The 25,612-nt window shown below is 52.9% G+C and overlaps 6 protein-coding genes across 6 annotated transcripts; 5 read left to right on the forward strand and 1 right to left on the reverse strand.

Annotated features, from left to right (window-relative positions):
- Nucleotides 1-177: 177 nt before the first annotated feature.
- On the reverse strand, nt 178-1,679 carry SCP_0505210 (hypothetical protein; the record flags this gene model as incomplete). Its single annotated transcript, XM_027758584.1, has 5 exons — nt 178-379; nt 430-788; nt 846-1,337; nt 1,397-1,486; nt 1,560-1,679. The coding sequence occupies 5 exons, from the start codon at nt 1,677-1,679 to the stop codon at nt 178-180; spliced, it is 1,263 nt and encodes a 420-aa protein (XP_027614385.1).
- Nucleotides 1,680-1,925: 246 nt separating this feature from the next.
- On the forward strand, nt 1,926-7,114 carry SCP_0505220 (multicopper oxidase; the record flags this gene model as incomplete). The annotated part of the gene is made up of 29 exons (XM_027758585.1): nt 1,926-2,081; nt 2,150-2,278; nt 2,331-2,473; nt 2,535-2,606; nt 2,664-2,788; nt 2,847-2,947; nt 3,011-3,064; nt 3,123-3,482; nt 3,540-3,575; nt 3,634-3,645; nt 3,711-3,843; nt 4,294-4,394; nt 4,447-4,783; nt 4,841-4,922; nt 4,972-4,998; nt 5,051-5,093; nt 5,148-5,189; nt 5,237-5,273; nt 5,324-5,362; nt 5,420-5,532; nt 5,594-5,709; nt 5,767-5,998; nt 6,052-6,233; nt 6,289-6,373; nt 6,438-6,620; nt 6,671-6,738; nt 6,804-6,889; nt 6,950-6,966; nt 7,022-7,114. The coding sequence occupies 29 exons, from the start codon at nt 1,926-1,928 to the stop codon at nt 7,112-7,114; spliced, it is 3,204 nt and encodes a 1,067-aa protein (XP_027614386.1).
- Nucleotides 7,115-7,750: 636 nt separating this feature from the next.
- On the forward strand, nt 7,751-9,666 carry SCP_0505230 (Acid phosphatase; the record flags this gene model as incomplete). The annotated part of the gene is made up of 10 exons (XM_027758586.1): nt 7,751-7,955; nt 8,015-8,164; nt 8,223-8,291; nt 8,346-8,377; nt 8,430-8,460; nt 8,521-8,622; nt 8,676-8,752; nt 8,808-8,931; nt 8,994-9,239; nt 9,305-9,666. 10 exons carry the CDS (start codon nt 7,751-7,753, stop codon nt 9,664-9,666), a joined length of 1,398 nt encoding a protein of 465 aa, XP_027614387.1.
- A 1,148-nt stretch (nt 9,667-10,814) lies between these two features.
- On the forward strand, nt 10,815-17,056 carry SCP_0505240 (Chitin synthase 8; the record flags this gene model as incomplete). Its single annotated transcript, XM_027758587.1, has 10 exons — nt 10,815-11,152; nt 11,201-13,136; nt 13,188-14,081; nt 14,135-15,160; nt 15,223-15,377; nt 15,430-15,514; nt 15,570-16,043; nt 16,095-16,364; nt 16,417-16,470; nt 16,529-17,056. 10 exons carry the CDS (start codon nt 10,815-10,817, stop codon nt 17,054-17,056), a joined length of 5,760 nt encoding a protein of 1,919 aa, XP_027614388.1.
- Nucleotides 17,057-17,835: 779 nt separating this feature from the next.
- Nucleotides 17,836-18,756, forward strand: SCP_0505250 (hypothetical protein; the record flags this gene model as incomplete). The annotated part of the gene is made up of 1 exon (XM_027758588.1): nt 17,836-18,756. The coding sequence occupies one exon, from the start codon at nt 17,836-17,838 to the stop codon at nt 18,754-18,756; it is 921 nt and encodes a 306-aa protein (XP_027614389.1).
- An 840-nt stretch (nt 18,757-19,596) lies between these two features.
- Nucleotides 19,597-25,265, forward strand: SCP_0505260 (Brefeldin A resistance protein; the record flags this gene model as incomplete). Its single annotated transcript, XM_027758589.1, has 22 exons — nt 19,597-19,988; nt 20,051-20,265; nt 20,318-20,747; nt 20,804-20,821; nt 20,878-21,119; nt 21,174-21,495; nt 21,552-21,647; nt 21,705-21,926; nt 21,978-22,173; nt 22,232-22,447; nt 22,507-22,893; nt 22,947-23,050; nt 23,109-23,225; nt 23,282-23,396; nt 23,447-23,559; nt 23,612-23,776; nt 23,831-24,182; nt 24,233-24,520; nt 24,573-24,649; nt 24,702-24,799; nt 24,853-25,109; nt 25,158-25,265. The coding sequence occupies 22 exons, from the start codon at nt 19,597-19,599 to the stop codon at nt 25,263-25,265; spliced, it is 4,530 nt and encodes a 1,509-aa protein (XP_027614390.1).
- Nucleotides 25,266-25,612: the final 347 nt, after the last annotated feature.

The raw sequence follows: 25,612 nt of genomic DNA on the forward strand, positions 1-25,612 counted from the left end.
GGACTGGCATGTGTGCTCTTGCTTTTTGGGGTGTATTTATACCTTTTGATTTGGCGCAATACGTATACCCTCTGTAGAGGTGCCTTGCTTTCGTTGGGACCTTCTTTCATGCATGATATGCAGCTTGCAAGACATGTTTCGAAAGCGACGAGCTACGAGAACGAAGATGCGTTCACATCATTTTTTACTGTGCGCTGGAGCCTTGCCCTTGCCCTTACCCTTCCCGAACGACTTGCCTTCAAAGCCAGGCCTACCCTTATCCTTTGACTTGATCCCCTTGCGCTTGTCATTGCGTCTCTCATGGCGCATTGCGATATTGTCTGTCCGCTTCTTCTGCTTAGTGGCCATCGTCGTCGCAACCTGCTCCTTCCGCTCATCCCTGCGTGCCAGATTAAATTGAAGAAAAAATGCGAGAGAGTGAGGACATACCAAGCCTTCTTGCTCCTCGCCTTCGTCTTTTCTTGCCTCTTCACTGCCTTCTTCAGCCGGGTCTCGTCGTCGTGCACCTTCACGCCTTCCATCCGGGCTTCCGCCTTCTCCCACTTCTCCTTCTCCTCAATCGCCTTGCGCTTCTCCTCAGGTAAAGCAGCAACCTTCTCCTTGCGCGCGGCGAGCTGTCCAAGCGCCTGTGAAGGGTTGGAGGATGTTTTGAGATGCTGCGCTTTTTTACTGCTCGAGCCCGAGGATCCGGCAAGTGTAGAAAACGCGACATTTGCGTACTTGTGTCTCGGATCGTGCGAGGGACCTGACTTTGACGATGACGGCTGGTCCGGTACAAGAAGCTGAGCCTGTGCATCCATATCAGACTTTGTCAGGCTCAACATTCTATCCGAGTAAGTACGCACCTTTGCCTGCGCCCCCTTGTCCCGACCATGATCCTTGTCCTTGTTCTTTCCCTTCTTACTCTTACTCTCATCCTCCCGCCTGATCTTCTCTTTTGTCTCCTTCCTTCGCCGCTCCCGCATCGCCGCGCGCTGTCTCCTCCGTTCCTCTAGCAGCTCATCCTTACTCCCCGCCCCACCATCGTCGTACGCACGTCCTCCATGCCGCAACGCCGCCATGCGTGCGTGTAGCTTGTCCCGCAGCTCTTGTATGCCGCCCGATGCTGCCATAGGCACCAACGGTTCCTCGGACATCGCCCCGCCCTGCTCCATTTCCCCGTCGGAATCATCCTCACGCATGTCGACTGCCATGTCGACATCCATCGCATCGACATCGTCCGATTCCGCGTCGGACGCGACCGCTTTCCGCTTTCCCTTCCCTTTCACGCTCTCCTCGGTATGCGGCAGCGTCTCGTTCTGTATCTCAAGAACGGTTTTGTTGTTCGCAGGGTCGAGCTGGGAGGGAGAACATTGCACATTGGGACTCTAGTGGGAGGGCGAGGACGGAATCGCACCTTGTCTCGTTTCGCCTTCTTCGACGCCTCTTTCACGGCTTGCTTCGGAGCCTTTTTTTTTCTGCTATTTTTCTGGTACTTCGATGCTATCTGTGTACATAAATATTCAGGATTTATCTGGACAGACGATACCAAATGAAGTATCAAATAAAGCTGAACGCACCTGTTCCTCTGATTCTTCCTGAACCAGGTAGTATTTGGCCGGTATGAGTTTCAGCAAGGTTTCGAATGTGTCATTATGTCTTTCCAGGGAGGTTTGCAGATCCGCCGCCGGGGTTGACATCCTCGTAGTGAATGCAAAGAGCGTTCCTCGTACAAGTGTCTGAAAGAAGTCGTGAAAAAGCAAAATCCGAGTCTGTCACTCAGGTGCAGTAAAGTGTCGTGCTGTGAGGTATTAACTGCGACCAAACGACGAGATGATGGAGGCCAGAGCAGCAAAATGAGAGATGTACTAGCGTTCCTGGCAGAACGTGAAAACTTGGAAGTTGCGCATGAAGTAAGCGCCCGCGTCTCTTACGAAACAACGATCATGTCCTTTCACCCGCCTCGGAAAGTCATTCTCACAAAAGAACATCTACAGGCCTTTCAAGCGTCGAAAATACATGATGATATTGTCTCCTACATTCAAACCCTGAACGACGCCGTGGTTAATGTCAAACTGACCGACGAATGTGCCGAGTCTCCCGTGCGTGAGTGCTGTCTGGTTCTATCATCTGTAGGCTCACAAATGTCTCGGCGATTCATGTTGTACAGGGCGTCTCAGCTATACTCCGTGTGCTGAATCAGATTGAGGTAATTGCAAAGGGGATACCGCCGGTTGATAACAAGGCGTCAAGATTCGGGAACCCCGCGTTCCGTACGTTTTACGACAAGGTTAATGAGGTGAGCAGAGCATTGTATTCTCTGTGATGCTTCGCCTCAAATGAGGTTGCAGCTTTCACTTTCACTCCATGTGACTCTACCCGGGCTTCCTAGAGAAGCCATTCCGGAGCTTTCAGTCTATTTCTGCGAGTCGTGGGGCAACCGTACGCGCATCGACTACGGGAGCGGTATGGAGCTCAACTTCTTATGTTGGATGTACGTATGTCTGTCAAATTCTTTTCAGCGGTCCGTCTGAAAGTGTCGTCGTTTCTCCCAGTATATGCCTGGAGCGTCTGGGTGTGGTGCAAAAGAGTGATCATATTGCCCTCGTGACAAGAGTTTTTTGGAGGTGTGCATTCTTCCTCATTCGCAGATACGTATGCTCAGTCGTCTTCCGTGACATCAGGTACGTCGAAGTCATGCGGGTCTTGCAGTCGACGTATTGGCTCGAGCCTGCCGGTTCTCATGGGGTTTGGGGTCTGGACGACTACCACTTCCTTCCCTTCTTGTTTGGATCCGCTCAATTGCGAGGTGCGCTTCTTCGCTATCTCAAATCAGGTGAACTTTACCTAGCGCATGGCATATACAGGGCACAAATACATCCGCCCGAAGTCGATCCATGACCCCGACATTGTGGAAGAGTACTCCAAGGACTACATGTACCTTGCCTGTATCAGGTTTATTGAATCTGTGAAGACTTTTCTCCGGTATGCAGGGTTTGACAGATGGCTGACCACCTTGCTCTGCTTACAGGTCAAGACTGCCTCATTGCGATGGCATTCGCCCATGCTTGACGACATCTCCGCCGTAAGCAGTTTACTCGCACTGCAGTGTGCATATGTCAGTGACACGCGTGATTGTGCAGGTTAAGACCTGGGACAAGGTGAACGCAGGTATGATGAAGATGTATCTAGCGGAGGTCCTAGGCAAACTTCCGGTCATGCAGCATTTCCTGTTTGGCTCAATCTTGGCGTGGGAGGGCGTATTACCTCCTCCACGAGCTGAGAGTCCTGAGGACGATGCGCACCGCGGCCATGTTCATACTGTCGAGGACCTCGGAGGCGCCGGTCAGGCAGAGGTCGGCTGGGGCAGCTGCTGCGGTATCCCAGTGCCTTCTGTGTTTGGCGCGGCTCAGGCGGAGAAGAGCCTGTACGGGCGCGACATTCCGGCGGATATTATAGGCCACATCCCTGGTGCTAGACTTTCTGGGCCTGGGATCAGGCCGGTGCCCTTCGACTAACGTCCGCATGGCCTGTCTTGTGGAACGTTTAGGATGTCTCAGTGGACAGTTTTCGTGGCTGGTATTATATATTCAGAAGTAAGAGCTGGTGTATTTGTACTTGCAATGACAACCTAATGCATGGGTGAACGCGAAGGTACTTCCACCTGTAAGGCGACCAAACTCAATCGGTCTGTTCTGTCCGAGCAGCCCGTGCTTATCTACTTCTCGCAGCCTGGCATGACCACAATCCTGCATCACGGAAGCTTGACACTGGTGCTATTTCTGAGCTTATCCTTGGAGTTTCTAAGAGTAGGCACGTTTCCCCACAACGAGGAACAATGGGGCGGAGTGCTTCAGGTTACTTGTGCGTGATGAACACAAATCCAACCTGGTGAGTGCCCACTGCCGCTGGCATTGACGTCGACGTTTGGTATCGACAGACGGATATGGCAAGCGTTGAGGATGGCGCCGCTGCGTCGGGCGGGTTATCCCGGACGAAAGGTCCAAACCTGGAGATAACTTCAGAAATAATTCACGAACATCGGTCTCAGGCTGTCCGAGTCACGTCCACCATGATGCTATCAGAGAACTCTCTTCCTTATGCCGATGCGGCGAAGGCCCTTCAATCAATCACATATGTCAGGATTTGCCGAAAACCATATGCTCGACGCACGTTGGTCAATTGGTCCGGAATCCTGACTGCCTTTATGATTAGTGGTCCATCTTTTGTTGGCAGAGATATTCCTGCGACCTCGTCTGACCGTACCTAACCCCACTCCAGCTCATTTGCGCGCTCGATTCGAGGCGTAATCAGCTCAAAATAGGTGCTCGGATCGCGCGCTGAGGCGCACCGATACTCCTCAAGAGTCAAGGAGATATTGCTGCCGTGCGTCGCGCACGGCTCTTGCAAGACTGGTCTGTCATGTCCTCGCACGCATCGCTCGATCGTAACGGTCCCGATTCCAAGGAGGACCTCGGCGAGAACGGCGGCTTCATACAGAGACCCACTCACGGATTCCCGCTATGGCGGCGACCTCTGGTGCTCGGAGGCATCGCTGTCGGTATTGTGGTCCTTGCATTAGCACTCGGCCTTGGACTGGGTTTGGGTCTGCGGCATCATCACACTAGCGTTGACATGAACGACGGCTTTATTGTGGTTCCCGTCCAGAACACGGATTCGAGCGCGTATTTCTTGAACATGAGCATGGTCAATGAAGAAACGACCACTAGGTACTACAATTGGACCGTCACGCAAGCAACGGGTGCCCCAGACGGTTTCTCGAAGCCTATGCTCGTCGTAAATGGTGAGTAGCTGTTCAGCGCAGTTGCTGAACATGTGTGCTAATACTGTGTCTGCTCAGGCATATTCCCGGGCCCCACGATAGAAGCTAACGAGGGCGATAGAATCGTCGTTAACGTCACTAACATGATGCCTAATGCTACGTGAGATATTAATGCGATGTGTTGAGACAATTTCTCACTACTTATTCAGTACACTTCACTGGCATGGTTTGTACCAGTGAGTAGGCTTGGCTCCTTCCTCTTCTTTGCGCTTTTAGTAATATTAATAGGCGAGGCACGCCCTATTACGACGGTACGATTGGCATTACACAGGTTTGTTTTCACTCAATATATTACCGAAGTTTCACGGCTGATGGATCAATGCAGTGTGGTATTCCTCCAGGGCAGTCTATGGTGTACAACTACACGGTTGGTACTTCGACACGTTTATTTCTGTTCGCTAATTGGCACGACAGGTAGCAAACTGGACTGGAAGTACATGGTGGCATGCCCGTACGTGCGATGCAACGGTTGCACGACGTACACTCACTTTCTCACGATAGATTCCGCGACCCAGTACTCGGATGGTATTGTCGGCGCATGTTAGTGTTATTGGATACAGACAGTCCACTCCGCGTACTGAACTCGATGGTACTCAGTGGTCGTGCATAGCAAGAATGAATCTGTTCCAAGTTATGACGGGGATCTGGCGCTGCAGCTATCCGACCTCTACCATGTTTTCTCTCCCATCGCATTGCAGGAGTATTTCACTGTGAGTTGCTCATGCTGCACTCTCAATGCACTGTCTGGTCACTATCTCGCTTATCTGTTAGCCTGGAGGTCTTGCAGGCATCCCTGGAACCGAACCTGTCCCAGATGGAGGTACCATCAACGGTATTGGCCAGTACGGTTCCTACAACTCGTCATTCTTCAACGTCACTCTTGAAGCGTCAGTCAACACCTGGTTCCGAATGCACATGTTCTTGACATGCTTCCGTACTTACAGGAATAAGACATACCGCCTCCGCTTGATCAACCCGGGCACCTTCGTCGCGATGACCTTCTCGGTGGACAACCACATGCTGACGGTAATCGAAGGCGACGGCACCGCCGTGGGCCCGTACCCGGTGTCCAGCGTCTCCACCGCCGTCGGGCAGCGTTACAGCGTCCTTCTGACGACGAACCAGACTGCAGGCGCGTACTTCATGCGCGCTGGCCTGGACCAGGGCGCGTTCGGGGTCAGTGCTGCGTTGGTGTTCTGCCACTCTGCAAATCTGATGATGTCTGCCAGTACAACAATCCCGCTACGCAGCTGGAGATCCGCGGGGTCATACGCTATGGTGTAGAGAACGATACGATGCCGGATATGTCGCTGCTCAATAATCCGCCGCTGCTGCCGGTCGACGCGCCCAAAGCGATGGACACCGGTAATCTCGTTCCTGTTGGTGGTGGTCCGGCGCCGGAGCCCACTTTGTGAGTTGCAATTGCATTGATCGAGATGGTTGCGTCGATTAACTGCGATGTACAGCAACACGAGTGTAACGATCTCGATGCAGTATCCTGCTAACACTGCCGACTACCTGGGCCACTACCTGGCATTCCTCAACAGCACTGTGCGTCCTCGCATCCTTTCGTTACACTGGCTATTCTGAACGAGTTCATGTTTGGGTGCTGCAGTCGTGGGAGCCGCTGACGGGCACTGCGAGTCTGCTGGAACACTTGGGCAACGACACCGCCGACGGCTCTGCGAGTTGCGATGGCAGCCAGCTCATGACGATTGTGAACGAGGTGCACGTCGTGCAGATCCTCGTGCAGAATAACGATGACGGGGACCATCCATTCCATCTGCACGGTTACAAGGTGTGCTGGCTTCTGAGATACTTCTTCCTGTGTGCTGACGAGGCATGCAGTTCTGGGTCCTGAACAGTGGCGCTGGAGATTACACCGACGAGGCTATTATGAACACTACGCCCATGCTGTACGTAGTCAATGATGTCCGTCGCTTCGTGTTCGCCGATCCTGATTTTGTCTTGCCTCTGAAAGACGTGATACCGTTGTGATCCCCGCCTACAGCTGGATCTTCCTCCGTTTTGTTGCGGACAACGCTGGCTATTGGGCCTTCCATTGTCGTATGTGATCTCTGTGTTATATTATGTTCCAAGCTGATCTGTTACTGTCATTTCTGTCAGACATTCAATTCCACATGGTTAGTATTTCTTGGATGTCTGACGCGAACCGAGTAACTAATGTCTGTTCCACAGGCTGCTGGTCTGCTTATGCAGTTCAATGTCTTGCCGTCGGTCAGCCAGCAGTATGAGATCCCACAGTACATGCTCGACCAGTGTTCCATGTAATTTTGGAGGCTCATGATGTAGAAAATATATAGAAATTGGTCTTACGATGACCTGTACGTAAATTTGTGTCGCACTGAGTTTGTACGTGAACGAATATTGACGACGCCTTACGGAATCTTCGCAACCATGCACGCGTGCGTACTTTATCTCGTTGCTCGTGGGCTTTGGTTCCTGGACGATGATATGGGGTGAGCGATGAACAGATGACCGTGCAATAGGAATGCGTGGATTTCCGTAGATGCATAGAGCGAAGCAGGATCCAATCGAGCCGGAACCACGGAAGAGATGGAGGAGTGCCACAATTCGCGGATATCCTGGTGCAGCAGAGTGTGGGCCTACTGTGCCAAGGGGGGCTACGCCACAGACGTGTGTGGACGCGCACGTTCGTAGTCCAAAAGCAGGGAAACCCTCATGCACCTGTCATATTTCGGCCTCCATCACCATCAAACCCTCTGTTCCCAGTATTACACCGCTCGATTTGCACCCGCTGACATTCTCGCCCAGGTACCGCGCGGGGATGTCGTCAGATTTCCACGATGTGTCTTTACCAATCCATAAAGTCGACTCGGCTCTCGCTCGGGGTTTCTCAACAGCCAACGTCCCCGTCGCTGTTCTTCCCGTAGCTTCGTCGTCGACATGATTGGTCTCGCTGGTGCTCTTCTCGCGTACGCGTCTACCGCGTATGCTGCGACCGCGCTCACCTTCCAGCCCCCGGCGCTCTCCCCGACGTCCCAGTCCTCTAATTACACCGGAGCGTCGAACAATACCATCACGAATGGTCCTGTTGTTCCGGGCAAGTCGTTCGACCGAATCATTCAGATCTGGTTCGAGAATACAGACTGTAAGTGCAAGCCTACACGTTCAAGTTTTTGCCGTAGAGTGACCGTGCATACCTGACAGACGAGACGGCTATCACTAACCCCACCTTCGCGAACCTGACGAGCCAGGGTCTCCTGCTGACTTCGTACTATGCTGTTACCCACCCTTCAGAGCCAAACTACATTGCTGCTGCCGGAGGCGATTTCTTCGGGAACGCTGCTGACGACTTCCGTGAGTATCTGAACGATACGCAGTTGCTCAGAAGGTGTCGACTTAATTCCTCCTTCAGGCGCTATTCCGTCCAACATATCCACTATCGTCGACATCCTGGAGGCCAAGAACATTTCATGGTCGTCTTGTGCGTTCTAGAATTTCGCGCACTTCGTTGTTCTCCATGACACCTTTTTGCCAGACCAAGAATCGATGCCGTATGATGGTTGTATGGTGAGCTGCCCGTAAGCGCAGATTGGTGTTCAAATTCTAACGATATTTTCAGTCATACAACTACACGTCGTACGACTACGTTTGTGCGTATTATCGACCATCTATCCATACTCTGCCAGAAGTTGACGTACTGCCTCTAATAGCTGGCACTGGGAATTATACCTACTACGTCCGTAAGCACAATCCGCTCATAATTTTCGACTCCGTGTCGAATGTGAGCGAGCGTGCTCTGCGAATCCGTAACTGTCAGTACTCGTTTCCCTCTCATTTTTCGGCTTGGTGCTGACGACCTCTCTAGTTAATGACTTCGCTAACGACATCAACCATGGACCCCTCAGCCAGTGGACGTTCATCACTCCCAACCTCGTCAACGACGTGCGTCTCTTTTTGTCGTAATGCCCCTACCGCCTGACATTTCCTTCATATGCAGGGTCATGACACCACGATCACTTACATGGCCAACTGGACGGAGTACTGGCTTCTGCCGTTGCTCCGGAACCCTAACTTCAACGACAACAGAACCCTCATCTTCGTCACTTTCGATGAGACCGAGAGTAAGTGACAGTATGCAGAAAGTCTTCAGGGTACTGACTTTTCATGTCGCACCTTGCAACAGCGTACACCATCAACAACCGCATCTATGCCCTAGCCCTCGGTGGCGCTCTTCCCGCCAACCTCGTGAACACTACAGATGATGCCTTCTATACTCACTACTCCGCCATCTCCACAGTCCAGGCCAACTGGGACTTGCAGTCGCTCGGCCGCCAGGACGCGAACAAGACCGTGAACAACGTCTTCTCCTGGGTTGCGGCCACAGCGAACTGGACAAACAACGGCCTGATAGCGAACTCGAGTAATATCCGTGCGTTTTCACAGCACGCTTCTCTCGACGGACAATCGCTGAGCATAGTTCGTCCGGATCTACAGCGCTGCTCAACCTGACGGGCACCATCGCGGGCCCGCTAAATCCGGAGCTGTATCTCCCCTTCACCGCGCCCGACGCGAGCGCAATGGGTCCGGGCGCGCCAGGCGTCTTCGTCTCGCCGGGCACGAACACGTCGTTCACCACCTCGGATCTGCCCGCGCCCGTGAACCTCACGAATCTGGGCCAGCCCTTGCCATGGTCGGCGTCGCCCGGGTATGACTACGTGAACGGCTCGAAGGCACCTGCAAACGTCTCGACAGGCGCGAGCCCCTCCCCGAGCCCGTCGAGCTCGGGGGCGGAGCGCGTGTTTGTGCCGGTTCTTGGTGCGGTCGTTGCGGCGGTCGGGGCTATGGTGATGCTGTAGATGTGAATGTAAAAATGAGTTGTTGCTTGCGTGGAATTGCAATCGTCGAATTGAAAAATGGTCGGGGGGATAACTGTATCTGCAATCGAGTGTTTGTATAGTACGGTAGCTGAGGAGGGGACGTCAAGGCCCAGGGAACGAAGTCATCCGAAGTGGTAGGCAAAAATCCATATGCCATTGGGCAAGGACCATACGCCGCATGCATATATGACCACGAGTCCACGACATGCTTCGAATTCTGCCGCCGTGAGGCTTCAGAATAGGGACCTCAGAGGCGTGGACAGCAGATTTCGGAACGCGTATTGTCATGTTCTAGCAGTTGCAGGAGGTTTGTCCGCGACAGAATGTGGAGTGATGGTATGCAATCATGACAGATACGTGACCATGATATGGTCGCCGTACTGATATATATCATGGGTGGCAACGTCGAACTCTGCAGCAAGCGCTCGCTGGCAATGGAATCAAACGAGGGTTTTCAATTCACCGTCCACGGCAGTGAAGAAAGCACTCAAGCTCAGATGCGCTTTGGACTGGAAGGGCGTGTACGCTCAATAGCAAGAGGAACATTTCTTGCAGAAAGCGTCGGAAGATGCGTCCAATGCGCAGTGAATCAGAGGTGAATCAAAGTGGCGTACCCTCATGCGTTCGGATCCAGTAAGATTGACAACCTTGGCTATGGGGAAGGCGGTGTTTCACGGCGAAATCTAGAGGTAATGATCCCCGTTAGCAACTTGAATACGCGCAAGGAGTAATCGGAAACGTTACCCGCACGTTGCAGACGTCGACGGTGTCGGCCATACGTCAGACCTCGGCGAGAGTTCCTCCAGAGTGCATACAATCTCCATGATATCCCACCCCGGGGTGAAGAGAGAATAAAAAAAAACATACATACTGCTTTACTGTGCCTTTCTCGCCCGCGAGTTACATATGGCTTATATTTTCCGATAACCCAAACATGGAATTTACGCCTGAGATAGCATCCTGGTTTCCAAAAATATCTGTCACCCCTGCAGCTCTAGGCTTGCTACCACGAACCCTTCGCTCCTTCTACCACGTCGTTGCGCACGGCTACCGGGCCTCTCATTTTCTCTAATTCCGTTCATCTTCCTGGTCTCACTGCCCCGTAGAATACGGGTGGTCTGTCCACCATGAACCGCCAGTCGACGATGACGCTCCAGCAGCGGCTCGAGGCCGTGGACGACTTGGCAACCCTCTCCCCAGTGTCGGAGGACATTATCGTCTCGTGCCTCCGCGAACGATTCATGACCGACAACATCTATTCGAGTATAGGTACACATGCAGTCGTAGCTGTTAATCCGCACAAATACGTTGCCAGTAATTCCGACGCCGTCCTCCACAAGTACGCTGCAGAGTACCGCGACACTACCGTTCCCACGTCCCCTCTGCCTCCACACATATTCCAGCTCGCCAACAATGCCTACTACCACATGCGGCGGACGAGTCAGGACCAGTCCATTATCATGAGGTTCGTTTACTGCGTTATCCGGGGAATCAATGCTTAAATTTCGCGTAGTGGTGAGACGGGCAGCGGCAAGTCGGAGAACCGCAGACTCGCCATCAAGACTCTGCTTCAGCTCAGCGTCCCCGCACCCGGGAAGAAGGGCTCAAAGCTGGCAAACCAGGTGCCCGCAGCCGAGTTTGTCCTGGAGAGTTTCGGGAACGCTCGCACGCTCTTTAACCCGAATGCGTCGCACGTTGGCAAGTACACGGAACTTCAGTTCACAGAGCGTGGTAGGCTCTGTGGCATCAAGACTCTCGATTACTACCTCGAGCGCAGCCGCGTCGCTGGGGCTCCTTCCGGCGAGCGGAATTTTCATATCTTCTACTACCTCGTTGCCGGTGCTTCTCCGGAGGAGCGGCAGCACTTGCACCTCTCAGAGAAGACAAACTATCGCTATCTCGGACAGCGCACCGCTGCGGGATCGCGTGCCCATGGCGCCCGGGACGAGGACGCCGTGCGGTTTGATCAGTTGAAGATGGCGTTGAAGAACGTGGGATTCTCGAAACGACATGTTGCGCAGACGTGCCAGTTGGTTGCCGCCATCCTCCATCTCGGTAACCTTGAGTTCCATGTTGATCGCTCCCGGAACGAAGACGCCGCCGTCGTGCGTAACACGGATGTCCTCGATATCGTCGCAGATTTCTTGGGCGTGCAGCCGGCAGCGCTGGAAGCGGCGCTATCATACAGGACGAAGATGTTGAAAAAGGAATTGTGTACGGTCTTCCTGGATCCCGACGGTGCCTCGGATAACCGAGACGAACTCGCGAAGTCCCTGTACTCCCTCCTATTTGCATGGTTGAATGAGCATATCAACCAACGCCTTTGCCGTGATGACTTCAATATGTTCATTGGACTATTTGACTTGCCCGGCCCCCAGGACATGACTAGTCGGCCGAACTCCCTGGATCAGTTCTGCGTCAACTTCGCCAACGAGCGGTTGCAGAACTTCATGCAGAAGAAACTCTTCGAGCGTCATGTCAGCGAGTACACGACAGAGGGCATCTCCCGCTTCGTTCCCCAGGTGCCGTACTTTGACAACTCGGAGTGTCTGCGCCTGCTGCAGAACAAGCCTGGTGGTCTTATTCATATCATGGATGACCAGGCGAGGCGTCAGCCGAGGAAGACGGACCACACTATGGCCGAGTCGTTCGCGAAGCGATGGGGCAATCACACATCCTTCAAGGCGGGCACGATGGATCGTTCAGGTTTCCCCACGTTCACTATCAATCATTTCAGCGGCCCCGTCACGTACTCGTCGCACGGATTCCTCGATAGGGATTTGGATGCCCTAAATCCTGATTTCGTCTCTCTTCTGCGAGGTGCATCTGCGAGCACAACCGACGCTCCTTCAGCTGATGGCTCAGGCTCGATCAACCCTTTCGTCCGGGGACTGTACTCCGCGAAGGCCATTGCTACTCAGGCCCATCCTCGAAACGAGGATACCATCGTCGCAGCGCAGCAGCCGGTCAAGCCAATGCGCGCGCCGTCGACGCGCAGGAAAAACACGATTAAGCGGATGCCGACGTTGAAGGAAGGTGACCTTGACGAAAAGGAAAGGGAAGACGAGGAGCCCCTAGGTACTGTGGGTACCGGTGGTGCCCCGTGCGTTGCGGGCGAGTTCCGCGCTGCGCTGGATACGTTATTCGAGACCCTCGAGGAAACCCAATCGTGGTATGTGTTCTGCATCAACCCCAACGACTCACAGCTGCCAAACCAGCTGGAAGGTCGGTCTGTCAAGGGCCAAGTCAGGAGCTTGGGACTGGCAGAGATTGCGCGGAGATCGGTGAACGTGTTTGAGGTGACTATGCTACCGGACGAGTTTGTGCAGAGGTACAAGGCGCAGATATCTTCGTTGGGCGTGGTCGAAGGTGATCCTCGAGAAATGGTCGATCAGGCGAGAACGGTTCTAGGGCTACAAGAGAAAGACATCGTCCTTGGTCTTCATAAGGTGTGTTCCCTTCAACTTGTGAAGATTCTGATCGTTAACGGAGATGAGTAGGTGTTCCTGTCGCAAATCGCGTTCCACTCCCTTGAGGACGATCTTCGTTCCAAGGATACTGAAGAGCTCAAACGCAATAGGTTGCGTGACGCTGAGGCTGAGGCCGGCCTCAATCCACGGGGATTGGGTGACCCTTATGCACCGTACGCTACGCCCGGCGCGGATACATCACCCTACGAAGAAGGCGGTTACAATGACCCGTTCAGCCAATCAAGTCAGGTTCTCCCTCTGGTTGCCAATGCATCTCCGTTCCAGCGTGCCGATATGTACGATGAATACGACGAACGAAAGTCGCTGCGGAGCGATGACTACGATGGTCGCAGCGCCTTCACTAGCCAACGCGATAACGAGTCGACGTCCAACTTTGGCACTGAGTCGTATGCGCCATCGCGGAACATGTTCCAGAACGCGGACAAGCAAGCATTGGTTGACAAGGAGGCTCTTCCCGGAGAAATTCTGGAAGGTGAGACCACGGAGGTGCTGAAGGAGAGTCTTCTTCGGCGCAGGTGGGTTGCTCTGTGTTGGATCTTGACGTGGTGGATCCCAACACCTCTGCTGTCGTTTATTGGCCGTATGAAGCGACCCGACGTCCAACAGGCTTGGAGGGAGAAATTGGCACTCAACATGCTCATCTGGTTGGTAATCGCCTGCTCGGTGTTCATCATCGTGTTCTTTGGTCCTTTGATTTGCCCCACGCAGCATGTCTTCAGCACCAGCGAATTGGCTTCTCACTCATACAAGTATAATCCAAACAATGTCTACACGTCGATTCGCGGTGAAGTTTTCGATCTCACCAACATTGCTGCTACGCATCAGCGTGTCGTCAGTGTTGTTCCGGCGAAGTCAGTCTTGTCATACGGCGGTACATCTGCGGACAACATCTTCCCTGTTCAGGTAAGTTCATCTCATCCCCTGTTTAGCTGCGGATTTCCTGAGGGCTATCCCAGGTCAGTGCATTATGTAACGGGGTCACTGGTACAGTCAGTCCGTACGTCGTCCTGGATTCTAGTAACGACACCGATGTGAACGCTCAGTACCACGACTTCCGTGCGTGGACGGACGATCCCCGCCCTGATTGGTATTTCGAACAGATGGTACAGATGCGATGGAACAACCGTATGGGATGGATGGGATACACTAACGGGGCGCTGTCCAACATGGCAAGCTCAGGCAGCTCCGTCGGCGTCTACAACGGGATCGTCTATGATTTGACGTCTTACATCCAGAACGGCCCCGCTACACCCAAGCTCAATGAAATCCTTCCCTCGGATATAGATGTCCACTTCATGGATCAAAGCATCGTGAATGTCTTTCAGTATAACTCCGGACAAGACGTGACAAAGGCGATCAACGGCCTCGGTCTAGATCCTCAAGTCCTTGCTTGGCAAACGACGTGTCTACGGAACCTGTTCGCCATCGGCAAGGTGGATAGCCGTAATTCTCCGAAGTGTCAGTTCTCCACGTACTTCCTACTCTCTTTGTCGATCATCATGGTTAGCGTCATCGGGTTCAAGTTCATTGCGTCCATCAACTTCGGATTTGCGCGTGCGCCCGAAGACCACGACAAGTTCGTCATCTGCCAGGTCCCATGTTACACAGAAGGCGCGCACTCGTTGCAGCAGACGATCGATTCACTTGCACAGACCAAGTACGACGACAAACGGAAACTCTTGTTCATCATTTGCGACGGTATGGTTGTCGGCTCGGGTAATGACCAACCCACCCCGCGGATCGTGTTGGACGTCTTGGGCGCCAACCCCAATGTAGACGCAGAGCCCCTCAGTTTCCTCTCTCTCGGTGAGGGCGCAAAGCAGCACAATATGGGCAAGGTGTTCTCCGGGCTCTACGAGACCTCCGGCCATGTCGTTCCCTACATTGTGGTCGTCAAATGCGGCAAGCCTGGCGAGAAGCAAAGGCCTGGAAATCGTGGAAAGCGTGACTCTCAAATGCTCCTCTTACGTTTCTTGAATAAGGTATGTCTGCACTGCATCAAATTCTCTGCCACGCACAGCCTCCGATCGTGATCAACGCTCAGGTTCACTTTAACTCACCGATGAGCCCACTGGAACTCGAGATATACCATCAGATCAAGAATGTCATCGGTGTCAACCCTTCGTTCTACGAGTACTGTTTCATGGTCGATGCCGATACTACGGTCCATCCGATGTCCTTGAATCGCCTGGTCTCTGCGTATGTTTCTCCTCATAATTTCCTCGATTTGTCATGTTCATGCTTTTGATAGAATGGTGCACGACAAGAAGCTTCTCGGAGTTTGCGGAGAGACGGAGTTGGCCAATGCAAAACATTCGCTCACCACAATGATGCAGGTACGCTGTATGACCCAGAGATTATGCTCCTCAATCGTTGAGGTGTCTTGTCTAGGTCTACGAGTACTTCATTTCCCATCACATGGCAAAGGCCTTTGAGTCTCTCTTTGGTTCGGTATCTTGTTTGCCCGGTTGTTTCACGTTGTACCGTCTTCGCTCCCCGGACACACACAAGCCCCTTATAATCTCCAACCAGATTTTAGATGATTATTCAGAGAACCGGGTGGATACCCTTCATATGAAGAACTTACTTCATCTCGGTGAAGATCGATATCTGACCACGCTCTTACTGAAGCACTTCCCGCATTACAAGACCCAGTTCGTACGGGATGCTCACGCGTACACAGTGGCGCCGGACGACTGGAGAGTTCTGTTGTCTCAGCGTCGGCGTTGGATCAACTCCACTGTGCACAATTTGGGAGAGCTGGTCTTCTTGGATCAACTATGTGGTTTCTGCTGTTTTTCTATGCGTTTCATTGTCATGATCGATCTGTTGTCAACGCTCATTCAGCCAGTCACTGTCGCATACGTACGTGCTAATGTTTGATACCTGGGTTCACCTCGCTGACTGCCCTATCAGATCGCCTACCTGATCTACATGGCCGCTGGCAAGCACGAGACCATTCCAACGGTCTCCATTATCATGATTGCAGCTGTCTATGGTTTGCAAGCGCTCGTATTCATCCTGCGGCGTAAGTGGGACATGATAGGGTGGATGGTCTTTTACATCCTCGCTATTCCTATGTTCTCACTATTCCTCCCACTGTACTCGTTCTGGAGGATGGACGATTTCACTTGGGGTCAGACGCGTGTCGTCTTGGGAGAATCTGGTAAGAAGTTGATTGTGCACGTAAGTTGATGGTCATCTTCAAAAATGCTGTGGGTCTGACACACTGCTGTAGGACGAGGGCAAGTTTGATCCCCGTTCGATCCCGCTCAAGTCATGGAACGATTACGTGCGTTGTACTTAGCTTTATGTCTTTGCCGCCGCGCCTACAGAATTATCCTTTGCAGGAAAACGAACTTTGGGACAAGGAATCCAACCATAGCGTTGGATCCTGGGTGCCTCCGACGAAAATGCGCAACGACGGTTATGCCGAGTCCCACACTGCGTCCATCTACGGCCGCGAGACCTTTTATGAGCCAGCGATGTCCCGCGTATACTCACCCGCTCCTTCTCAGGCTGCGATGATGTACCCGCCACCTGGTTACCAGTCCGGCAGGAACACGCCCATGTCCACAGGAGGGTACTCTCCTGGCGCGTTTCATCAGCCAACGCCCTCGAGGCCAGTCAGTAACTATGTAGACTCCGCCGTACCCATGACGCGAAGTCCGGAGGAGTTGGATTTCAATACGGGTGGGCCATCTGATGCTGATCTTGAACGTGCGGTCGAGGATGTCCTACGCGAGGCAGATCTAACGACGACGACGAAACGGGAGATTCGCGCGAGGCTGGAGCAGCGGTTCAACATGGATCTGTCGTTGCGCAAGCGCGCCATCAACGACGCCATCGACAGGATCCTGGTGAACCGCGCCGTGTGAGCTGATCGAGTTGGACTGCACTTTCTCTCCGTCTGTCTCTCGCTTTATCAGGATAATCCCTAGTTACTTATGCTCAGATACTGGACATTCCATCATTGCGCAATCCCTTACATTACAACATTGGACTTCATGTATTTCGCTATCTCACAGACCGTTGCGTAGACTCGGAACATGCATCACTAGTTGTGGACCTGGATGCTTTAGGCACATACTTATAGCCACTCCAATCGATTAGTGGACAGAGCACTCGGTGGACTCGTCAGTCGGCAAATAGAATTTTGACTACTCTGCATTAAGCGCGCGTGCGTCGAGCACTGGCACGTAACTTATTTCTCGATACTTTTGGCTTGTCTATTATGTCTCTCCTAGATCTCAGCCATTGCATCCACCTTTGTCGGCGAGAATGAGTGGGCCCCGCCGCATAATTGCGTGAGTCCAGCAGATGCGCCGCTCTGTAAGTTGTTGCATTTTGAGTGTTCGACGTGCGTCGCCGATCGCGGCCTTCTCCAAAAACTCACCTACTCTGTACTGGCAGAGTAACGACCCTAGACAAGTCGCGTTCTTATCACATTGATATGGGAACGCTCAATGGGTGCATGCATATAGTAGAGACGACCACACATGGCTAACATTAGGCGGCTAACAGTCGCAACTTGAAGGACACAGTGTCGGGGGCGCCGAAGGAATTCAGATGTCTTTCTGCACCCGTCCTAGTATTATTGACGCACAACATTCAGGTTCATCATCCACCCTCCCAATTTGCGGTTCGCGATCACAGCATGACGTTCTCCCGCAGTTATTCCAGCGGACTAGATGGAAGTGTCTCCTTGGTTTTCGACGAGTTCATCTGCATACCAGAGGACGACGAAACCTCTCAGATTAACCCAGCATCTTCGGAAACACACCAGCATGCTCGACAGAATGCAATGTCTCTGGACTTCATCCTGACGTCGACCACCGCTCCTCACGATCCACATGGCTCAGACCTTCATCCCGCCTCTCACTCCGATGTTTACGGACCGTCTTACAACACTACACAGCCATCGTTCTATGCAGTGCGAGAGAAGGAGGAGCCGCCGGTGCCTATTCCCGCTGCTATCTCTGCCAATCATTCACATGTCCTGGGGTGGTCCCCCTCTGATGGGCGCCTATACATCACCCTCGAATCTTCCTCCGCTATCTATCTCCCGATGCCGCGCGAGACCATCGCAGAGGTTAGACTGGACGGCCCTGCTCGCGATCACTCACTTCTGCACACCGCTGAACAATCCATCCCGACCTATGCACGCCGATCCGACGACACGTGCGACGACGGATTGCCTATGCCGAGGTCATCGCAGCTGCTATACCACCCTCAGCAACACAACGCCTCCCCATACGTCCTAGGTCTGGTAGTTGGTGGCTTCCATCATCGATCACCATCTCACAGTAACACAACAGCGCCGCCGCGGGCACGGAAGATGCCGTGTCCTCCGCAGCAGGCACCTCCGCTCCAAGCCGCGCCGCCGAGGACTGCTCGTACAGAGCGAGAGAGACATCCGGGCCTGCCTGCGCCTCCTGCACCCAGGGGCGGGGTCTCCCCGGCGCTCGCGCGCACAATAACGCACATCCGTGTTGCCCGAGAGCGCGCGGAGTACATGGCCAAGGTGCAGTCTGCTCGGGGGCAATCAGCACGCGTCCCGAGCGTGATGAGGCAGTGACTGGAGTTTCCAGGCGCTGTCCGAGGACCTTGCCCGCGGGACGCTGGCCTTGCGCGACGAGGTGCTGTTGGTTCAAGTTTAGAATGAATGCGCTGCGGAAACCGCATATTGGCCTGTTGCACGATGCGTGGTGATAGATTGGGCGCTGAGGGCACTGTGGTAATCGTACGCCGCCGGATGCTTATCTTCATTGTTAGAAACCCGTCCGTAATTGTTTGCGGGTGGTATAAGCCTGTTGAACTCGGTGTGGAACAATTGTTGAGCTATCTTGCGTGAGCGTCTTCCACCATCGGACGATGCTTGTGTAATTGATTTAATCTCCCAGGAGACGCCGGTACTGGAGTGTAGATAAGAAATCATACCCTGGACGCGGTTCGCTGGCTTACTGTAGGCAACATAAGTATTACAGACAGATGCGTATGCATATGTTCAGTCCGTCCTGTGGCCGTGACGTCCCGAAGCGAAATCCGACTTTACCGGGTTTACGGAAGACCACCAGCGGATCTGGCATTTCCGAGGCGGATATCTCCGATAGAGTCCACGGACTTTGAATCCGTTCTTACTTGTCCGCAGTTGGAAGTCGGAGATCCATGGGCATGCTCTGATTGGCTGGGGACTGATGACACTTTCTTGTGAGTCATCCCGGCGAAGCTGGCGGTTTGACAAATCTCTGAGTTCGTCAAAATTCACGCGCGTTACCACGGCGAGGCCTTTTGGGCGTTGCGTCAAGGCCGTTTACGCCACCTTCGGTCAGCTCGCCATGCTTCGCTGTATATATATATCAGGGGCACTGCGATCTGGTTTTGCTCGTACTCTATCTCTCTTTTCTAGTCCCTCGCCATGGATCCCGAGCAACTATCCCAGTTAGAGGGTCACGACAGTGTCCCAGAATTACCTCTTGGTACCTCCGCCGCCGCAGCTCATGGGCACGCTGCCCACAACAATTTTACCTACGATGAGGAGGACCCACACCAGAAAAATGCTCTAACCCGGACGGTTTCTCATGCCTCTCACGTTGAGGTCGACATGTTCGACCCCTCGGGAATGAGCGATCTGCGACAGACACTCACCCATATGTCTACTCATGCGCAATCTCCACGCTCACCGCATTCGGGTCGACTGGGTGAAGGAAAGAGGAAAAGTGATTCTGTCTCTGTGGAGACTGAGGCAACTCTTACTCCTGTAGACGGTCCGTTTGACTTTGAGAAGACACTTCGGCAGATCATCAAAAAGTGCGTCTTGTCCTCTGAGAAGCGCGTATCGGCATGCCTGACCTTCTTTTCTCCCTGTGCAGGTCAGACAAGTCGGATATCAAGAGAAGAGAACTTGGCGTTGTCTTCCAGGACCTTCGTGTTCGCGGCCTTGGCGCTTCAGCTACCTATCAGCCTACTCTGGGTTCCGTGCTGAGTCCGTTGTACCTCATAGAGAAGGTGATGGAACTTCGACACCCTCACGTCCGTGACCTCCTCAGCGGCTTCGAGGGTGTTGTCCGGCCGGGCGAAATGCTCCGTAAGCATTCCGAAATGTTCCTGTGTGGGCTGCGCTCATCCTCTCACTGTAGTGGTGTTGGGTCGTCCCGGTGCAGGCTGCAGCACCTTCCTGAGGACGCTCGCCAATCAGCGCAGCGACTTCTACGCAGTGGAAGGTGACGTCAGCTACGACTCCTTCACGCCCGCGCAGATTCATCGGAGCCACCGTGGTGATGTGCAGTACTCGCCTGAAGACGACGTCCATTTTCCTACCCTGACGGTCGACGAGACGATTCGCTTCGCCGCTCGGACACGTACACCGCAGCAGCGCATCGGCCAAGCTTCACGGGATGAGCACATAGAGCACATTGATGAGGTGCTGATTACGCTCTTCGGCCTCCGGCACGCCCGGAACACACTCGTTGGGGATGCCTCTATTCGGGGTATTTCTGGTGGAGAGAAGAAGCGTGTTTCTATTAGTGAGATGCTCGCTACACGGTCTTTGTTGAGCTCCTGGGACAAGTTCGTCTTTTTTGCACTCTTCCTCCATTGTCTGCTAATGTATTCCTGTAACTCAGCTCTACGCGTGGACTGGAGTACGGCTTGATTTTCCTTGCGATATATTCTGCTGCTGATGACTTCCTTCTTCCAGTGCTTCTACTGCGCTCGAGTTTGTCCAGGCCCTTCGTCTTGCAACAGATATCGTGCGCCTTTCCACCATTGTCTCCATCTACCAAGCTGGAGAGTCGTTGTACAACCATTTCGACAAGGTCTGCGTGATTTACGAAGGTAAGATGGCGTACTTCGGCCCCGCGGATCGTGCGCGGCAGTACTTCATCGACATGGGCTACGAGCCTGCCAACAGGCAGACCACCGCGGACTTCCTCGTCGCTGGTATGTCGTTTCTGTAGATATTGTAATATGTGAACTCATTCGTGCTTCTTGTAGTCACCGACCCAGGTGGACGTATCGTACGCTCCGGCTTTGAGTCCAGGGTGCCACGCACTGCGATCGAGTTTGCAGACACCTTCAAGCAGTCGGAGCTCGCACAGTTGAACAGAGATGACATGCAGTCATATCGGGACGAATTTGTTGGAAAGCCCCAGCGCGCCTCGATATACTCGGCTAGTGCTCAGGCAGAGCGCGCGAAGACCATCCCGTCGAAAAAGAGCTCTTACATCATCTCAGTGCCCATGCAAGTTCGTGCAGTCATGTTGCGCAGGGTGCAGATCATCAAGGGGGCAAAGATGGCGCAGGTCCTCAGCACGGTGTATGTTCTGCTCACTACTCTGTTTGCTAGCCGTTCTGAAATGTCGGCGTTTGTAGGGTGTTCGTTGTTGAGGCCGTAATCGTCGGGACCATCTTCTTGCGGCTTTCGTCCACAACTGCGACTTACTTCTCTCGTGGAGGTGTTCTTTTCTTGTGGGTATTCTATTTGCTGTGACATTATCCTTATGATAACATAAATCTGGACTCTAGCGCCCTCATGTTCGCCGCCATCTTCACGATGGCTGAGATACCGGCTCTGTTCGCGCAGCGACCTATCGTTCAGAGGCATGCTAAGGCAGCCATGTACCACCCATTCGTTGATTCGCTCGCGTTGACCCTCGTTGACGTGCCTATGACATTCGTTACCGTCGTTGGTTTCTCTATCATACTATACTTCGTCGTTGATCTCCAGCAATCAGCCGGTCAATTCTTGTGCGCAGTTCTCTCTTCATGTGTCCGCACACTCTGATGTTACTTTTTCAGCACCTTCCTGCTATTAATATTTTCGATGACGATTACGATGAAGGCGTGGTTCCGCGGTGTTGCTGCTGCGTTCAACGACCCTGCGCCTGCGCAGACGATAGCTGGTCTCTCTACGCTACTTATGGTGCTGTACACTGGTTATGCGATACCCCAGCCATACATGATCGGCGCATTGCGGTGGATCACTTACATCAACGTACGTTCAGCCTAATCTCCACATGCATTAATAGGCTGACGATTGTATGTTTGTGCAGCCTATCAAATACGGTTTTGAGGGCCTTATGGTGAACGAGTTCAATACTCTCAACGGCCCTTGTGCCGCCATCATTCCGCAGGGCCCTGGATACGAGAATGTCTCGCTGGCAAATCAGGTGTGCACCACTGTTGGTTCCGTGTCGGGACAGCAAACCGTGAATGGCCTTCGATACCTTCAAATGTCCTTCGGCTATCTTCACAGCCATCTGTGGCGGGTGTGTCTTTTTCACCTTCGTATTGGGCCCGAATTTGACATTGTACGACCGGTTCGCAGAACTTTGGGATCATCCTCACGTTCATGATTGGTTTTATTGCTGCTTTGCTATTGTTCACGGAGTTCAACACGAGCACGAAGGGCCAGACATCTGTCACGCTGTTCAAGCGCGGTTCAAAGACGGCCGTCATCAAGGCTGCGGCCTCGGAAGCGGCCTCAGACGAGGAGAAGCCTGCGAGCACTGCCTCTTCGGAGAAGATCAGTGCCGGTGCAGATGCGCGGGAGGTAATCAAGGAGGCACCTGCAGTGCGGGACACATTCTCGTTCCAGAACTTGAGCTACGTTGTCCCGGTTAGCGGGGGTCACCGCCAGTTGCTGGATAATGTCACAGGCTACGTCGCGTCGGGAAAGTTGACCGCGCTCATGGGCGAGTCTGGTGCGGGAAAGGTGTGTTGCGTGTGCTCTTTCATCATGACGGGACTTACGTTTTGTGCTTGTAGACTACGCTGTTGAATGTACTGTCTGAGAGGACTTCTGGTGGTGTCGTCAGTGGAGAACGTTTCATGAATGGCCAATCACTGCCGATAGACTTCAAGTCTCAGACGTAAGTTGGATCGAATTTCTTCAGATGCATCGATTAATGGCATCGCTTCTTGTTCTAGTGGATACTGTCAGCAAATGGATACCCACTTGTCCACCGCCAGTGTCCGCGAGGCTCTTCTTTTCTCGGCGAAGATGCGCCAGCCTGCCTCTGTGTCTCTGGCTGAGAAGGAGGCTTAGTAAGTGACACCATAATTAACGTACTTAATGTACCAGACTGACGCTCGTTGCGTAGCGTTGAGAAGTGTATGAAGATGTGTGGTCTGGAAGAATTTGCTGACGCCATTGTTGGTTCTCTTGGTGTGGAGCAACGCAAGCGCACCACGATTGGCGTGGAACTCGTCGCGAAGGTAGGTATCTCAACTTTCGAATACCACTAGACGCTGAACGTATCTAAAAGCCTTCGCTTATCTTCCTGGACGAGCCCACATCTGGCCTCGACTCACAGAGCGCATGGGCGATCGTTTGCTTCTTGCGCGATCTCGCCGATAGCGGGCAGTCGATTGTCTGCACGTACGTAATATGCTGTATTCATTCGTGGGGTATTCTGATGACCGGGTATCAGGATTCATCAACCGTCTGGAGAGCTATTCGAGGTTTTCGATAGGCTCCTCCTCTTGCGCAAGGGAGGTCAAGTCGTCTATTTCGGAGATATTGGCAGAAAATCTTCCACCCTCGTCAGCTACTTTGAGAGTCATGGCGGACGGCGTTGCGATGAGGCTGAGAACCCGTACGTGTTATTTGTTTGCACTTAATTCTCCCAAAGACTAACGGTATTTGGTAGTGCCGAATACATCCTTGAAGTGATTGGTGCCGGTGCAACTGCAGTGGCCACCCAGGATTGGCATGAAGTTTGGAAGAGCTCGCGCGAAATGCAAACCTCCCTTTCAGAGCTAGATGCCATTCATGCGGAGGGTCACCAGCGCCCTCCGGTTGAAGCGAAGTTGTTGTCGGAATTCCCGACAACCTGGGGTTATCAGCTCTACGAGTTGTTCATTCGTAATGCTCAGACGTATTGGCGCGATCCGACCTATCTAGTAGCTAAGCTGGCTTTGAACATTGTCTCTGGCCTTCTCATCGGATTCACGTTCTTCAAGGCCAAGGACAGCATCCAAGGTACTCAGAACAGGCTCTTCGTCAGTAATTTCACCGTTGACTCTGCGACGTTCATTGACATCTTGCGTAGGCCGTCTTCATGTCGCTTATCCTCACTGTCGCCATGACCAATCAACTGCAAGTTCCCTTCTTCTATATGCGTGGTATATACGAGATCCGCGAGCGATACAGCAGCATGTACAGCTGGACGGCGCTGGTGACGTCGCAGATCCTGATCGAGATCCCGTGGAACATCCTTGGTTCCTCCCTGTATTTCGTGTGCTGGTACTGGACTGTCGGCTTCCCCTCCTCCCGTGGCGGCTTCTCGTACCTCATGTACGGCATCTTCCTTCCGTTGTATTACACCACCATTGGCCAGGTATGGAACTGTTGTCGTGTTTTCAAATGAAAGCTAACGCCCTCCCGTTCAGGCCGTTGCTGCGATGTCTCCAAACGCGGAGATTGCTGCTTTGCTTTTCAGCTTCTTGTTCTCGTTCGTGCTGTCTTTGTAAGCCGTGCACGTTTTTCGGTACATCAGATTGTGCTGATCAGAATCACAGCAATGGTGTGTTGCAGCCCTTCAGCGAATTGGGGTGGTGGAGGTGGATGTACCATGTCAGTCCGTTCACTTATGTGGTGGAGTCAATGGTTGGCCAAGGTGTGTTCCCTCCCCTCTATCGTACCTTTTTCCAGCGTCTTACGTCTTATCAGTCGTTGGGAGGAACCCAATTGTGTGCAGTGCTGCAGAGCTTGTCCCAGTTGAACCTCCGACAGGCCAAACATGCTCGCAGTATCTTGGGCCTTTCATCGATGCGGCAGGTGGATACCTGACAAACGGCAATGCTACCAGTCAGTGCCTTTACTGCGCCTACAGTACTACCGATGCGTTCCTGGGGAAGAGTTTCAATATCTTCTACTCTCTCCACTGGAGGGACCTGGGTATCTTGTGTGCATTCATTGGTTTTAATGTACGTCTATGTTTACGACTCTCAGGATGCAAACTGACTCGCCACCAGATTGCGGCTGTTTATGCGTGCACGTATCTTTTCCGTATCCGCTCCGGAAGCTATTTGAACAATGCAGTCGGATTCTTGAAGAGGCGGCTTGCTCGTAGATCTGATTAGGTGTTCCAATCGCGCTCTTTCCCCAATGATCACGCATATACGCACATTTTAGAGAGAAAGATAGATGCCAGGCAATGCTTCCTTTTCTCATATAGTATTGTATTTTTATTAGGTCAAGGACATTTTGTGGACAGAACTTCATAGACACACAATTCCATGGGTATTGTGAATATTGCTGGAGGCGCGGCGCAGAGTCACGGAGTACATCGCCTAGCATTTTGAGCCAGGAGTAGAGATGGGCGAGTGGTCCCGGTCAGCAGCAGCGGTGAGATGTTGCAATGAAGAATCACGTGTGTCAAAGGCATCTCAGCCGTCTCACTGAAGTTTGTAGCAGAAACATTGTGATT

The sequence above is a fragment of the Sparassis crispa genome (genome assembly GCF_003851025.1).
Source record: "Sparassis crispa DNA, contig_000004F, whole genome shotgun sequence".
Taxonomy (NCBI): domain Eukaryota; kingdom Fungi; phylum Basidiomycota; class Agaricomycetes; order Polyporales; family Sparassidaceae; genus Sparassis; species Sparassis crispa.